At 41.2% G+C, this 13,377-nt stretch overlaps 1 protein-coding gene across 2 annotated transcripts in view; it reads right to left on the reverse strand.

The window, feature by feature from the left end:
- COL14A1 (collagen type XIV alpha 1 chain) overlaps positions 1 to 13,377 on the reverse strand; it is a 170,216-nt gene that overhangs the window by 27,901 nt on the left and 128,938 nt on the right. For both annotated transcript variants that reach the window (XM_075825783.1, XM_075825781.1), the window contains 5 exons: positions 12,079 to 12,174; positions 8,219 to 8,272; positions 8,007 to 8,060; positions 6,277 to 6,330; positions 4,414 to 4,485 (listed from right to left, as the gene is read on the reverse strand). In XM_075825783.1, coding sequence (XP_075681898.1) covers positions 4,414 to 4,485; positions 6,277 to 6,330; positions 8,007 to 8,060; positions 8,219 to 8,272; positions 12,079 to 12,174 — 330 coding nt within the window. The remainder of the gene's footprint in view (positions 1 to 4,413; positions 4,486 to 6,276; positions 6,331 to 8,006; positions 8,061 to 8,218; positions 8,273 to 12,078; positions 12,175 to 13,377) is intronic.

Raw genomic sequence — 13,377 nt, forward strand, 5'->3', positions numbered from 1 at the left:
GCCCTCTTCTGGATTGTGAGGTGTAGTGGGAATCTGCCCAGTTCTGCCCGACAGGCACTATTTGAGGTGCTCCGATGGACTTGGAGAAGGTGTTTGCAGAATTCTAGGTGGAAGATTTCTGTTGGGCTGGAATCCCACCTTGACCAGTCTGGGTATGTGTCCGGACCCCAGACTTCACTGGCATACAGGAGGATTGGGGAGATGATGGAGTCAAAGATTTTCAGCCAGACCGTCACTGGTGGTTTGAGATGATAGAGTTTTCGTCTGATGGCATAGAAGGTTTTGCACGCCTTGTCTTTCAGAATCTCTATGGCTTGTTTAAAGCTTCCTGATTGGTTGATTTCTAGGCCCAGGTAAGTGTACCTGTCGGTCGCTGTGATTGTGGCGTTATTTAGTGTGAAGGTCGGGTGCCTGGGGGATTTTGAGTTTCTCTTCTGGAACACCATGATGTTGGTTTTCTTGGCATTGATGGGTAGTGCCCACGTGGAGCTGAATTTTTCTAGGATTTGCAGGTTGTCTTGGAGACCTTTCTCGGTTGGTGATAGTAACAGAAGGTCATCTGCATACAGCAGGAATTTCACCTGGGTGTCATGGAGGGCGAGACCTGGTGCTGAGGAGGATTCCAGAGCTGTGGCCAGTTCATTGATGTAGATGTTGAAGAGCGTTGGACTGAGGCTGCAGCCTTGTCTGACTCCTCGGCTCTGCTGGAAATCAGCCGTTCTTCTCCCGTTCACCTTCACGCTGCATCTGTTCTCTGTGTAGGAGCTTCTGATGACGTCATAGGTTTTACCTCCTATTCCGCTCTCCAGCAGTTTCAGGAATAGGCCCGGGTGCCACACTGAGTCAAAGGCCTTCTTAAAGTCCACAAAACAGGCGTAAATCTTCCCATGCTTTGTATTGTGGACGTGGCTCTTGATGAGGCTGCGCAGGGTGTAGATGTGGTCAGTGGTGCGGTGGTTTGGCATGAACCCAGCTTGGCTTTGGTGGAGGACATTGTGCTGGGAGAGGAAGCTGAGGATTCTCTTATTCAGGATGCTGCTGAACAGTTTCCCCAGGTTGCTGCTGACACATATCCCTCGGTAGTTGGCCGGGTCGTACCTGTCCCCACTCTTGTGGATTGGTGTTATAAGGCCTTGGTTCCAGATTTGCGGGAAGTAGCCGGCACTCAGCACTATATTAAATAGTTTGACTATTGCGGCCTGTATTTCTGGCGGGCTGTGTTTTATCATTTCTGGTGAGATTCTGTCTAGGCCGCTGGATTTTTTACACCTTATGTCTGAGGTTCTCTCTGTTACTTCTTGCAGTGTTATTGGTGTATCCAGGGGGTTTTGAGAATCTTTAAGTGTTTCCTCCATCGCCTTCAATTTTGATATTATTTGTTTTTGTTCTTGGCTTTGTTCTTCTTTCGGGATATCTTTGTAGAGGTCCCTGAAATATTGGAGCCAGATGTTGCCATTTTGAATATGAAGGTTGTTTTTCTTGCAATTTTTGCCCATGTGTTTCCATAATTCCCAGAACGAGTTGTCATGGAGGGCATCTTGGAGTTGGGTAAGTTTGGTGGAGATGTACCTTTGTTTTTTCTTTCGGAGGATGGTCTTGTATTGCCTCTGTATGTTGCTGTAGGCCTCCTTCAGACCGGTGTTGTTTGGGTCTCGGTGCTTCTTATTTGAGGCATTTCTTAGGGTCTTCCGTACTTCTTTGCACTCACGGTCAAACCAACCGTTAGGATGTATTTCTTGTGGCCTCTTGTAGTCACATCTTTTCAGGTCAGACTTCTCTGCCATGGTATAGAATATATTATTGAGGTCATTTACGGCCTGATTGACCCCTCCTGGGCTTGTCTCATACACCTTGTTGTAGAGGTTGTGAAGCATCTCCTGCACTTCTGGTCTGTTCATTGTCTCTTTATATTTTATAGTTGACGTTTTGGACCATTTATAAGATGGGGGCAGGTTGAAGAGGCCGGTTTGATGTGGTTTTTGTGCAGATGGTTTGGTTGTGGATTTGATGTATAGAAGTAATTGGTTGTGATCTGACAGGTGCGTTTGTGGAGTGACTATGAGTGCGCCAATGTTTGCGGGGTCCATGTCCGTGATGGCATAGTCTACTACACTGCTGCCTACATGGGAGTTTAGTGTATACCTTCCTAAAGAGTCTCCCTTGGTGCGGCCATTCAGTATGTGGAGTCCTAAGCTTCGACATAGATTCAGTAGTTTTTTCCCGCTTTTGTTGACGGTGCTGTCATAGCTGTTTCTCTCTTTCTGTAGGGAGTTATGACAGTCGGCCTCTGCTCCAAAGATGAAGATATTTCCATCATTGGTCAGGTAGTCTTTATCTCTCCCCGTTCTTGCATTGAGGTCTCCGTAGATGAGAACGCTGCCCAGGGTCTGGAAATGGGCGGCTTCCCTTTGTATAATCTCAAAGCTGTCTGGGTTGGAGTACGGGGACTCTGGCGGTGCGATGTACGTTGCGCAGAGATACATGTCAGACTGAGAGGTGAGGATGGAGCTGCCTATTCTTATCCAGATGTGGCTGTCTCCTCGCTTCACGGCTTTGATCTGCTCATGGAGCTCCTCCTTGTACCAGACTAATATTCCTCCTGAACACCGACCCTGCTTGATGTGTTTATTTTTCAGGGCGGGGACAGAGATTTCCCTGTATCCAGTGGGCACCAGGGACTCATTCTCTGTCCTAGTCCATGTTTCCAGGAGGATTTGTATATCGATATTTTTCAGTCTTTGGATGAAGTCTGGATCGTTAATTTTGCATCCAAAGGCTGAGGCGTTGAGGCCTTGAATATTCCAGCTGCTGATTATAAAGGACGTCATTGTGTGTCCATATACCTTGTAATGAGCGGCGCTGTGTAGGACGGGCTGGAGATGTGACTGTTGGATGTGTTGTAGATGTTCTCGTGTTGTACAGTCACATTAGTTTTTTACATAGAGTGCTGAGCAGGGTCTTTAGCATCTCCATGTCTCTGCTCTGCGTGTCTCTGTGTGAGGCAGGGGGTTTCCTCCATGTCTCTGCTCTGCGTGTCTCTGTGTGAGGCAGGGTGTTTCCTCCATGTCTCTGCTCTGCGTGTCTCTGTGTGAGGCAGGGGGTTTCCTCCATGTCTCTGCTCTGCGTGTCTCTGTGTGAGGCAGGGGGTTTCCTCCATGTCTCTGCTCTGTGTGAGACAGGGGGTTTCCTCCATGTCTCTGCTCTGTGTGTCTCTGTGTGAGGCAGGGGGTTTCCTCCATGTCTCTGCTCTGCGTGTCTCTGTGTGAGGCAGGGGGTTTTCTCCATGGCTTTTGCCTCTGTTGGTCTGACCTTGGGTAAAGGGGTTTTTCTCCTGGGTGTAGTGAGGTGTGTGGAGTTTGAGGTCTTTTCATTGTTAGTGATGTCTCCATGTTTTGGCTTTGGCTGGTGTGGGGTCCAGGTCTGGGGGGTCTGTTCAGCACAATGTCTTTCAGTTCTTTGGCCAGAAGGCTGACCCCTCGTTTGTTGAGGTGTTTGTCATCATACAGGTGGTGCTGCTCTATGGAGGGGTGTTGTGCCAGGCTGATGTTTGACATTGATCTGATGTTCGCTGCCAGCTCTGTGTTGATGGCCTGGGTGATCTCGTTGGATACATCTATCTATCTATCTATCTATCTATCTATCTATCTATCTATCTATCTATCTATCTATCTATCTATCTATCTATCTATCTATCTATCTATCTCATATCTATCTATCTATCTCATATCTATCTATCTATCTCATATCTATCTATCTATCTCATATCTATCTATCTATCTCATATCTATCTCATATCTATCTCATATCTATCTCATATCTATCTCATATCTATCTCATATCTATCTATCTATCTATCTATCTATCTATCTATCTATCTATCTATCTATCTATCTCATATCTATCTATCTCATATCTATCTATCTCATATCTATCTATCTATCTATCTATCTATCTCATATCTATCTATCTATCTCATATCTATCTATCTATCTATCTATCTATCTATCTATCTATCTATCTATCTATCTATCTATCTATCTATCTATCTATCTCATATCTATCTATCTATCTCATATCTATCTATCTATCTCATATCTATCTATCTCATATCTATCTATCTATCTATCTATCTATCTATCTATCTATCTATCTATCTATCTATCTATCTATCTATCTATCTATCTATCTATCTCATATCTATCTATCTATCTATCTATCTATCTATCTATCTATCTATCTATCTATCTATCTATCTATCTATCTATCTATCTATCTATCTATCTATCTATCTATCTATCTTTATCGTTTAGTACCTGTTATTTTATAGGGAAGGTAAGATTAGCACTTCTGTGATTTACTGTCTACATAGAATTTCTCTCAGATAACATTACACGGATACCACAGCTCACATACCAGGGGTCCAGAATCACCCTGAGGTCCTGTACCACCTGGAACACCGGGAGATCCTGGGTTGCCTGGTGTACCCTGCAATAAAAGTTAACAAATAAAATTAAAACATAATCTTTCCTATACCAGTGTAGCAGAGCTGACTTGGTCATTTAACTCTTTGGGGCTGCATTATTTATCTATTGTGAGATAAGTCAGTAGATGTTCTTGCAGGCCACAGATAACACCTCATGATGTCACCAAATAACAAACTAAGGTCTGCTACATTAGACAAAAAGCTTGTTGTGTATACCTATTCTGGAAACAGTTCTGGTCAAGATTTAAAGTGCATGTCCACCATTGAACACCACTTGATCACTTTAATATAAATAGGTCTAAATTTCTGTGCTGATTTATTTAATTTCATATTTTTCTAGTGATCGGATTACAGAGCTCTAAATCCCTGGTATAGCTATAACATTAAATAAAAAATGATCTATCCCTGCAGCCACCACTAGAGAGAGCATACTGCAAACAAAATCCATAATAACACAGTATCCAGGATACTTCTCAGCTCCCCCTAGTGGCAGGTGCAGACAGTCAGAATTTTATCATGTAAATATACTGCTCTGTGAAGGGATGCAGGGAATTTGGAGCTCTGTATCAGAAAAACATAATATATAAAAGTTGTAGAATAATTTTGGACCTAAAATTATACAGGGTTAAAAAAGTTGGTCTTTACTTTTAGAATGAGAGGACATCTTACATTTTACAATTATAGACCATATAAAAGTAAAGACTGTGTAATATATCAAACTCTCTGCTTATTGTTAGATATTTCAGGGATGCAAAAGTGGTCTTTGCAGAATTCCACTTAAAAGATGAAGTCATCACGATCATTGACCCCTGTGTCCTCTGACTGGGGCCTATTGGTATCACTTTACAGCAAAACACAAAGCAATTAAATCAAGTGACATAAATGTAGGAGGAGCCGAGGTGGCATCACTTTCAGTCAGAAGTCAATGAAGGATTTGGATGCCATAACTCTCCATCCCCTCCCATGCTCCACTAAATCCAAAAATATACTAACGTTGCGCTCCACATTCCCAGTTTCAATATTTTCCAGATAATGTGCATATGGTTTCAAGTACAACTGGTCATTAGGGGATCACTAATTCCCTGTACACCGACTGGGACCCTGAGTTCGAATCGAATTGGGGCGACATCTACCTGGTATTTCCATGTTCTTCCACTGATTTTTAGGGTTAAGGATAAGACTTCACAGCAACATAGAGTTGCCTGATATTCATGGCAAAAATTAGGGTGTTACTGCCAATCACAGGCGACTTTAATGTCCCCAAATGGGAAAGAAAGTTGCAAGCGACCTTGTAAAAATATAAACAATTCGACAAGGTCAGATTTTTTGACTCCGTTGACCCTGAGACTTTCTCCCACTCTCCAAAAATACTCGTAGGTCAATTTGCTTCCTATGAAACTTGCATTAGGATAAGTTCACACAGGACGGATACGCTGCGTAAAACTATAGTTTTCTGCAGTGGACATTCTTCCCAAAACGCTGCACCACAATTTGGTGCGGTTTTTAGTCCAGAATTCCCTGCGGGGTCCAGGGTGGATACGCTGTGTGCTTTTACGCTGCATATCTAAACTGTGTGAACATGGCCTAATGGTGAGTTTTCTTGTGATTAAATTGTGAGCCGCACTAGAGGGCAGTAACTGATGTGGATCATTCTCTGTACAGCACTATGGAATATGAGGGTGCTATATTAATATGAAGATTATTCATTTTTATTTTTACTTTGATTTTGAGTCTGTATTTAAGATTCAAAAATTCGGCAAAATAATTTGTGTACATATTTCTAAAAACCTTACCATTGGGCCTGGAGCTCCTTGGGAGCCAGTTGAGCCATCTTTTCCCGTCATTCCCTGTATAGATAGATGAAAATAAAATTGAAGTACAATTGTTACTATGTCTTCTTTGGATTTTGGATGCCTATGTTTGGGTGACATTGTTTGGAATGAAATCCACTATGGCTAAAAATATGTGTCCAAATTAGTCACATTCCTCCATTTAGGCTGCTTATCTAGATGGTAGGAAACAGTCAGTATGGAAAACAATGACCACACATGGTATCACCTGAGCATACATCTGGTTTGTTGTAATTTTAAATGCCCATTAATCCATTGGCCTGAATAACTTAGGTGAATATATTTAATACATGACCACTAAGCCTTATAATACTGCCCCCTGTGGATGAAAACTTGAATTGGGTGGTATTTTCATATTTGACTAGCGTTTGTGTAATTTCTAATATCCCTTTAAGACAGAACAGAAGGTGCCATGTGTCAGTCTTACATTACAGTATTTACACAGTAGGACGTCACATTCACAGCTCCATGCCTTACACATTCCTGATCTGATGGGTTTGGCGCAGGGTTAAACAATTTAGGAGGATTAACTTGATATGTTTAGAATACTCCCTAAACAAAAGTGCCTGCCAGTATATAAGGATTTAGCATACACTCATATAAACAAATATCAACACTCCGGTATCAGATATCCTGCACAAAAAGCAGATAGAGAGGCTGAAAACCCCATAAAACATAATCGTGGCAAGACTCAGCACAGCACAAAAGCTCTAAATGTAGGTATATTCCATATGTTGTAAAGCAAACCCCCCAATATTCATGAGCCATAAAAAGTCACAACCCTCACGGGGCAAAAAAGAGCAGCAAATTTTTCATATGGCCCTTTTTTAGAGCCCGGAGTGCCCCTATGATGTTGTCAGTTAGAGTTGCCCCTTTACAGTGACTCCAGGCATCCAACAACAATGACAGCCAATGTATACCCAAAAGTGGAAACCACAGTGTCCCAAAAAAGTGCCTGCCACAGTGACCATTTTAACTATCAGCTGTGGTGTCCCTTTACAGGACCGCTTACTTCACCACGTTCCTGTGCTGTCTGACATGCATGCAGGAAAATGCACAAAACTCAAGACAGCTTTAGATGCCAGCTTGAGCCCATCTTGGTGAAAGTGAAGAAAAGGGCAAGAATGGTCCTGCTTGATTAGAGTCGTACATGAGAGGTCAATACTGAGCGGTACTGTTGGAGGGCAGACCATAGTGTGCCCTTTGCCCACATATAGACATAGCACCAACATTCTGGAGATTAGAAAGAGGGACAGACGGTATAGCAACACATTTTAAACATGCCTCTTTTTCACTATGGTGCCACTAGGAGACTGCCAACCAAAGTGTCCCAATAATGCCTACATGACCGTGCCAGTCGCAGTGCCTCCAGAAAATACAGTCCATAGCCAATTATGCCCTAGACAATGCAAACTAGAGTTGTCCCGCTTAGAAATAGAGATACAGTATAGTACGTCCTTCTACAAATTAGCAACTGAGAAGAATTAAAAACGTCTATAGCTTCCTGTCACTTCTATTGCACTACTGTACTTCTAGTGCTGTGTGCATACTCTGTAGCTTGTCCCCGCCCACGCTTAGGATGACTGGTACTAGAACTGCCCCTGCTGATTACTAGTCACATCCTCAGGTCTAGAGGGATTTAGTATAGACTGTATAGTGAGTATAAATCTTACCCGTTCTCCTGCATTTCCATCACGTCCAGGAGACCCAGGTTGTCCGGGAACCCCCTGAGAATAAAGAAAAGAATGCGTAGGTAAACATTTTGGTTTACATCAAAGAATATGGACGGTGCATAAGCCTGACACCGGAGAATATGTGATGTACAAATCCTATGACATGCTGAATATTTCAGATTAAAAATAATATTAGTATTCTAGAATCATACCTGTAGTCCTTGGCCTCCACCTTCTCCCTTATCTCCTTTCGCTCCAGATGGTCCCTAAAAAACAGAGTAGACCAGACTGTCTCAATGCTGACTTTCTGAGGCCTCTAGTTTTCAGAAAACTTTTTCTATACAGACATATGAACTTGAATACCAATTATTTGTTACATTGGGCATAATATTTTTGAAAGAAGGGTTTCCAGGTGTCCAACATTGAATATTACAGATATTTGCCGCTGCAGCTAAACTTCCTCTGGCTATAACAGCAGATTATCGGGAGTTTCAGAAACTGGACCCATGATGATCAACCGGATCATGGGTCAGAATGATGCCATCATTTCAAAAAGGAGTTGTCTTCATAGTTCACAGATGTAGCCAAGTTTATCTTGACTCTGATAACTTGCTGCAGAGTGATATCACACAAAAGTCATTGAAGAAGTCTAGTTACAGTTTCCTGACACTGTATTTAATAAGTTAAAAGTCAAGATAGAGATGGCTACATCTGTACATTCCCTTTAAAACATATATAGGAATTTTTTGAGGCCACATGGTCACACCCCTTTATTACTTGACCACATCCTTAGTTGAGCTGACACTAGATGTTATTTTTCTTAAAAATGATCAATTATTGTTTTAGATATTTATTACTTTCTACTATTTTCAAAAGATTTACTATGGAATATCCATCCTTCGTATTATCAATGTGCACCAGGTGAATTATATTTCAGGAGTCAACTGATTGTCAATGACATTTAGAGATTACATAATTATAATTGATAAAATGATTCAAAATATTTCCATTAATGAAATCTTTTTTGAGCTTCAAATCTCCTGCGTTCCTTTATACAGCCATAATGATAAAATTCTAAATGTTTGCAACCACCCCTAGGGGGAGTTTAGGAGTTTACAGCATAAAGATTTATTATTGAGCTCAATTTGTATGCAGTAATCTCCAGAGCTCCCCTAGTGGTGGTTATAGCAGCCAGAATTTTATAATTGAGCTACATGGTTACACATGGGATTTGGAGCTCTGTATCAGAAAAAATAATCTCTAAACTCTATAAAGATAGATTAAAAAAATTAATCACCACAGAATTTTGAATCTATTTAGATTTAAGCCTTTTTTGTAAACAAATTTTATTGGGTTTTATAACATTACAAGAAACAGAAAATCAAAGAGAAATCAAATATTATATATCAAAATTGATCCCTGAGAAAAGGAAATGTACAATAATAGCAACATATTGCATAAGATACAACAGAGAATACGATATTCTGCAACATTCGCAGTATCGCCGATGTACATTGAGGTACTTGTTGTTACAAATAACATTAGACCAAAGTAACTTAAACAATGAAACATACCCCCCCCCCCCACCATAGCTCAGGGGCCCATCAGTTTAGATTTAAGCCTTTTTATACACATTATAAGATCTGTTTTATCTGACAGATGTCCGGTTCAGATTATTTGTAATTTTTCTTTGCTGTTTATATCAAGCTTAATATACACTAGTGATATCAATCAGGTAAGAGCAGAGGCGTCCACAGAAATCATGGGGCCTCATGACAGAATCCAGAATAGGCCCCACCCCACTTAGACCTTAGGTTAAAAAAAATGATGTGCTTTTTAAAGGGGTAGTCCAGTTTAGAAAACGCATTTTCATAGAGTATATCCCATGAGGGAACTGTGATTTAAGAGAGGGGGGTCCTCTGTTCAGTATTTTCATCTCTTCGCTAGAATGGGGAGCGGTTACAAAGAGTGTCTCTCGCTCTGGAGGACCTGTCCTGTCCTGCATTACACAGACCACCCATTGATATGAATGGCCACTGTGGACTGCTTAGTTTCACATGTGGTGCCGCTGCATGCAAATTGAACATTTACTGTCAGGTTTCCCTACAAATTAGAGCTGATCGCCGGGGGGTCCCAGCATGGGGATACGCTGTGATCAGCTTATTGTCAAGGAACCCTTCTAACAAGTAGATATACTGCATTCCAATGCAGAAAAACACTGTAATAACATAACATAACAGTATAGGGAGGGAGGTTCTCTTTTTATTCTAACTCTCAATAATATAATTCTGACTGTCTATAGCCACCACTAGGGGGAGCTAACTGAATATTGATTTATACTGCTAGTATTGAATTTAATACTTTGCCGACACCTGCAGTATATATAAAGTGCACGAGTATGGAGTATGGAGCGGGCTCACGGGTTGAGCCCGCTCCATAGAGCGAGCATGTCGGCTGTGTGTTACAGCCGACACTTCTGGGTAATGAGCGGGATACCACTCGTTTAACCTGTTAAATTACTAGAAACTGGGGGTCGTCCCCCTGTAATGTTCCAACGCCCCCCGAAAAGCGATCGGGGGGCGCTGTTGGTTGGCATGGCAGCCTGCGGGGCTGATGAAGGTCCCCAGGTCTGCCATCTTTGCACTCCTATGAAGCCCTGGAGGCAGGGCTTCATAGGAGACTGTCAGTGTCACGATATACATTAGTAATATATTGCACGATATACTACAATACATTAGTATTGCCGTAGTTCGTGCAAGGGATGCAACGATCGCTTGTTCAAGTCCCCTAGGGGGACAAGTGAAAAACAGTAAAATAAAGTTTTTTTAATAAAAATCTAAAAGTAAAAAAAATAACCTTCTTGCATTTTCCCTCAAGCACAAAGTAAAAAAAAAAAAAATTTCAATTAGAAGCACCAGAATCGCTGTTTTTTTGGTCACTTCATCTCCCTCAAACAATTTAATACAAATTGATCAATAGAAACTACAGCTCACCCCACAAAAAATAAGCCCTCCTATCGCTCAAATCGACGGAAAAAGAAATAAAATTATGGCTCTCAGAATATGGCGACAAAACTCAAAAATCATTTTTAACAGTCAGTATTTTCCTTGTAAAAGTAGTAAAACATAAAAAAAACAATATAAATTTGGTATCGCTGTAATCGTATTGACCCGCAGAATAAAGTTAACACGTCATTTTTACCGCACGGTGAACGCCGTAAAAACAAAACACCCCAAAAGATTGTGGAATCACTGTTTTTTTTTCCTATTCCACCCCACAAATATTTTTTTTCAATTTCCCACTACATTATACGGTAGAAAAAATGAAGCTGTGAAAATCTACAACTCGTCCCGCAAAAAAATAAAAGCCCACATATGGCAATTTTGATGGAAAAATAAAAAAGTTATGACTTTTGGAAGGTGGGCAGGAAAAAATGTAAGTGTAAATTCAATAAATGACGTCGGTGGGAAGGGGTTAATGGAAGTTGTATTAATTCCTTAGTGGTGGCTACAAGTAGCGACTGATAGTGTAACAGCAAGCAGTTCAGTGTCACAATGGGACCCGTACCAGTCACGTGCTCTGCCTCTAGGTTATGTCCCTGGGGGTGAGGCACAAATACCCATGGATTTAAGTTTGGTTCAGATGACCATAAGTTTGAGAAGTTCAATGTGCCCAATAAATAATCGATAACTTCTTATACAATGTTAAAGGGTAACTAAACGTTCAACAAACTTCTGACGTGTCATAGTGACATGCCAGAAGTTTTGATTGGTGGGGATCCGAGCACTGAGACCCCCACCAATCGCTAAAACGAAGTGGCAGAAGCGCTCGTGTGCTGAGCGGAAAATCAAAGCTTCTTACATGTCACTATAACATGTCAGAAGTTTGTTGAACGTTTAGTTACCCTTTAATATTGAAGCCCAAATCCACCACAGTGACTGACTACACACAGTATAATATACTAAGCATCACATGACTTTACAGAATCCAGTTCTATCTCCTTATTGCCTTCCCCATTAGAGTATTTTGCATTGTGTTTGTTCTGTTTCAATATAAAGTATGAAGGTCTTACAGGTGGTCCTTGAATAGAATGGCCATTTTGCCCTTGGTGGCCGGGTGGTCCTTGGACTCCTGGTGTACCTATTGGACCTCGAGGTCCTTCTGGTCCCTGTAAGAAAAAAACACATCAGTATCAACCTATCTTAAAAATAGAGATCAGAGCAGCGATATTGGAATGTTTAGATTAATTGAATGCGCCTTTTTGCAGGATTGATAGCGTGTGTGGCACCATTGGCCCAGCCAGGGGTACCAACCTGATTTTATCTTTTCTTCAGGACAATTTATTCAAAAACATTTCTTATGGACAAATTGGAAAACCATAATGAATCATAAAGATTAGTAATAGATATCTCTAGTGTAGAATAGTGACATTAACACATTAGTAGCTTGTACTGTGACCTCCAAAATCATGATAATTACAACCCCAAAAATCTGTACAACTTTAAAATAGTTACGGGCATCATTTTTTTTGTGTTCTGGTTTCGGTTCTGAAATTTTTCTTGTCTTGTCTGGGATGTGAATCAATTTTGGGGTCTGGTCTAGGGTCTGAATATATTTTGGGTTCTGGTCTGGCGTCGGAATTATTTTAGGGATCTGACCTGAGGTCTAATTTAATTTAGGGGTCTGATCTGTTGTCTGAATTAATTGAGGAGTTTAATTTGGGGTCTAAATTAATTTAGGGTTCTGGGATCTGAATGAATTTATGTCTCTGTTCTGGGATCTGATTACTTTAAGGGTCTGGCAAGGGTCTGAATACATTTTTGGGTCTGGTATGGTCTCTGAGCTAATTTAAGGGGCTGGTCTGGGGTCTGAATTTATTTTGGGGTCTGGCCTCTTGGTCTCTATTTTTGTGTCTGGCCTGGGGTCTGAATTCATTTTGGGGTCTGGGCTTTGAATTAATTTAGGAGTTTGGTCTACGATCTGAATTAACATAAGGCTCTGGTGTCTGAACTTTTCTTTATATCCGATCTGGGTTTTGAATTAATTGTAGGGCTCTGAATTAATTTAGGGGTCTGGTCTGGGCTCTGAATTTATTTTGGGGCCTGGTCTGGTGTTGGAATTTAGGGACCTGGTCTGATTATTTTGAGGGTTGGATTTTGGGTTTATATTAATTTAGGAGTCTGGTCTGGGGGTCTAAGTAATTTTGGGGTCTGATTACTTGAGGGGTGGAAGGGGTCTGAATACATTTTGAGGTCTGGTCTTGGGTCTAGGCCTCCACATATCTTGTGGGAGACAGACAATAGGATTAGCAGGAAAAATGTAACCTGTCATATTCATGTTTTACCCAAACAAAGGGCCCAACATCCCTTGG

Source organism: Rhinoderma darwinii, chromosome 5, assembly GCF_050947455.1.
Source record: "Rhinoderma darwinii isolate aRhiDar2 chromosome 5, aRhiDar2.hap1, whole genome shotgun sequence".
NCBI classification, from domain to species: Eukaryota; Metazoa; Chordata; class Amphibia; order Anura; family Rhinodermatidae; genus Rhinoderma; species Rhinoderma darwinii.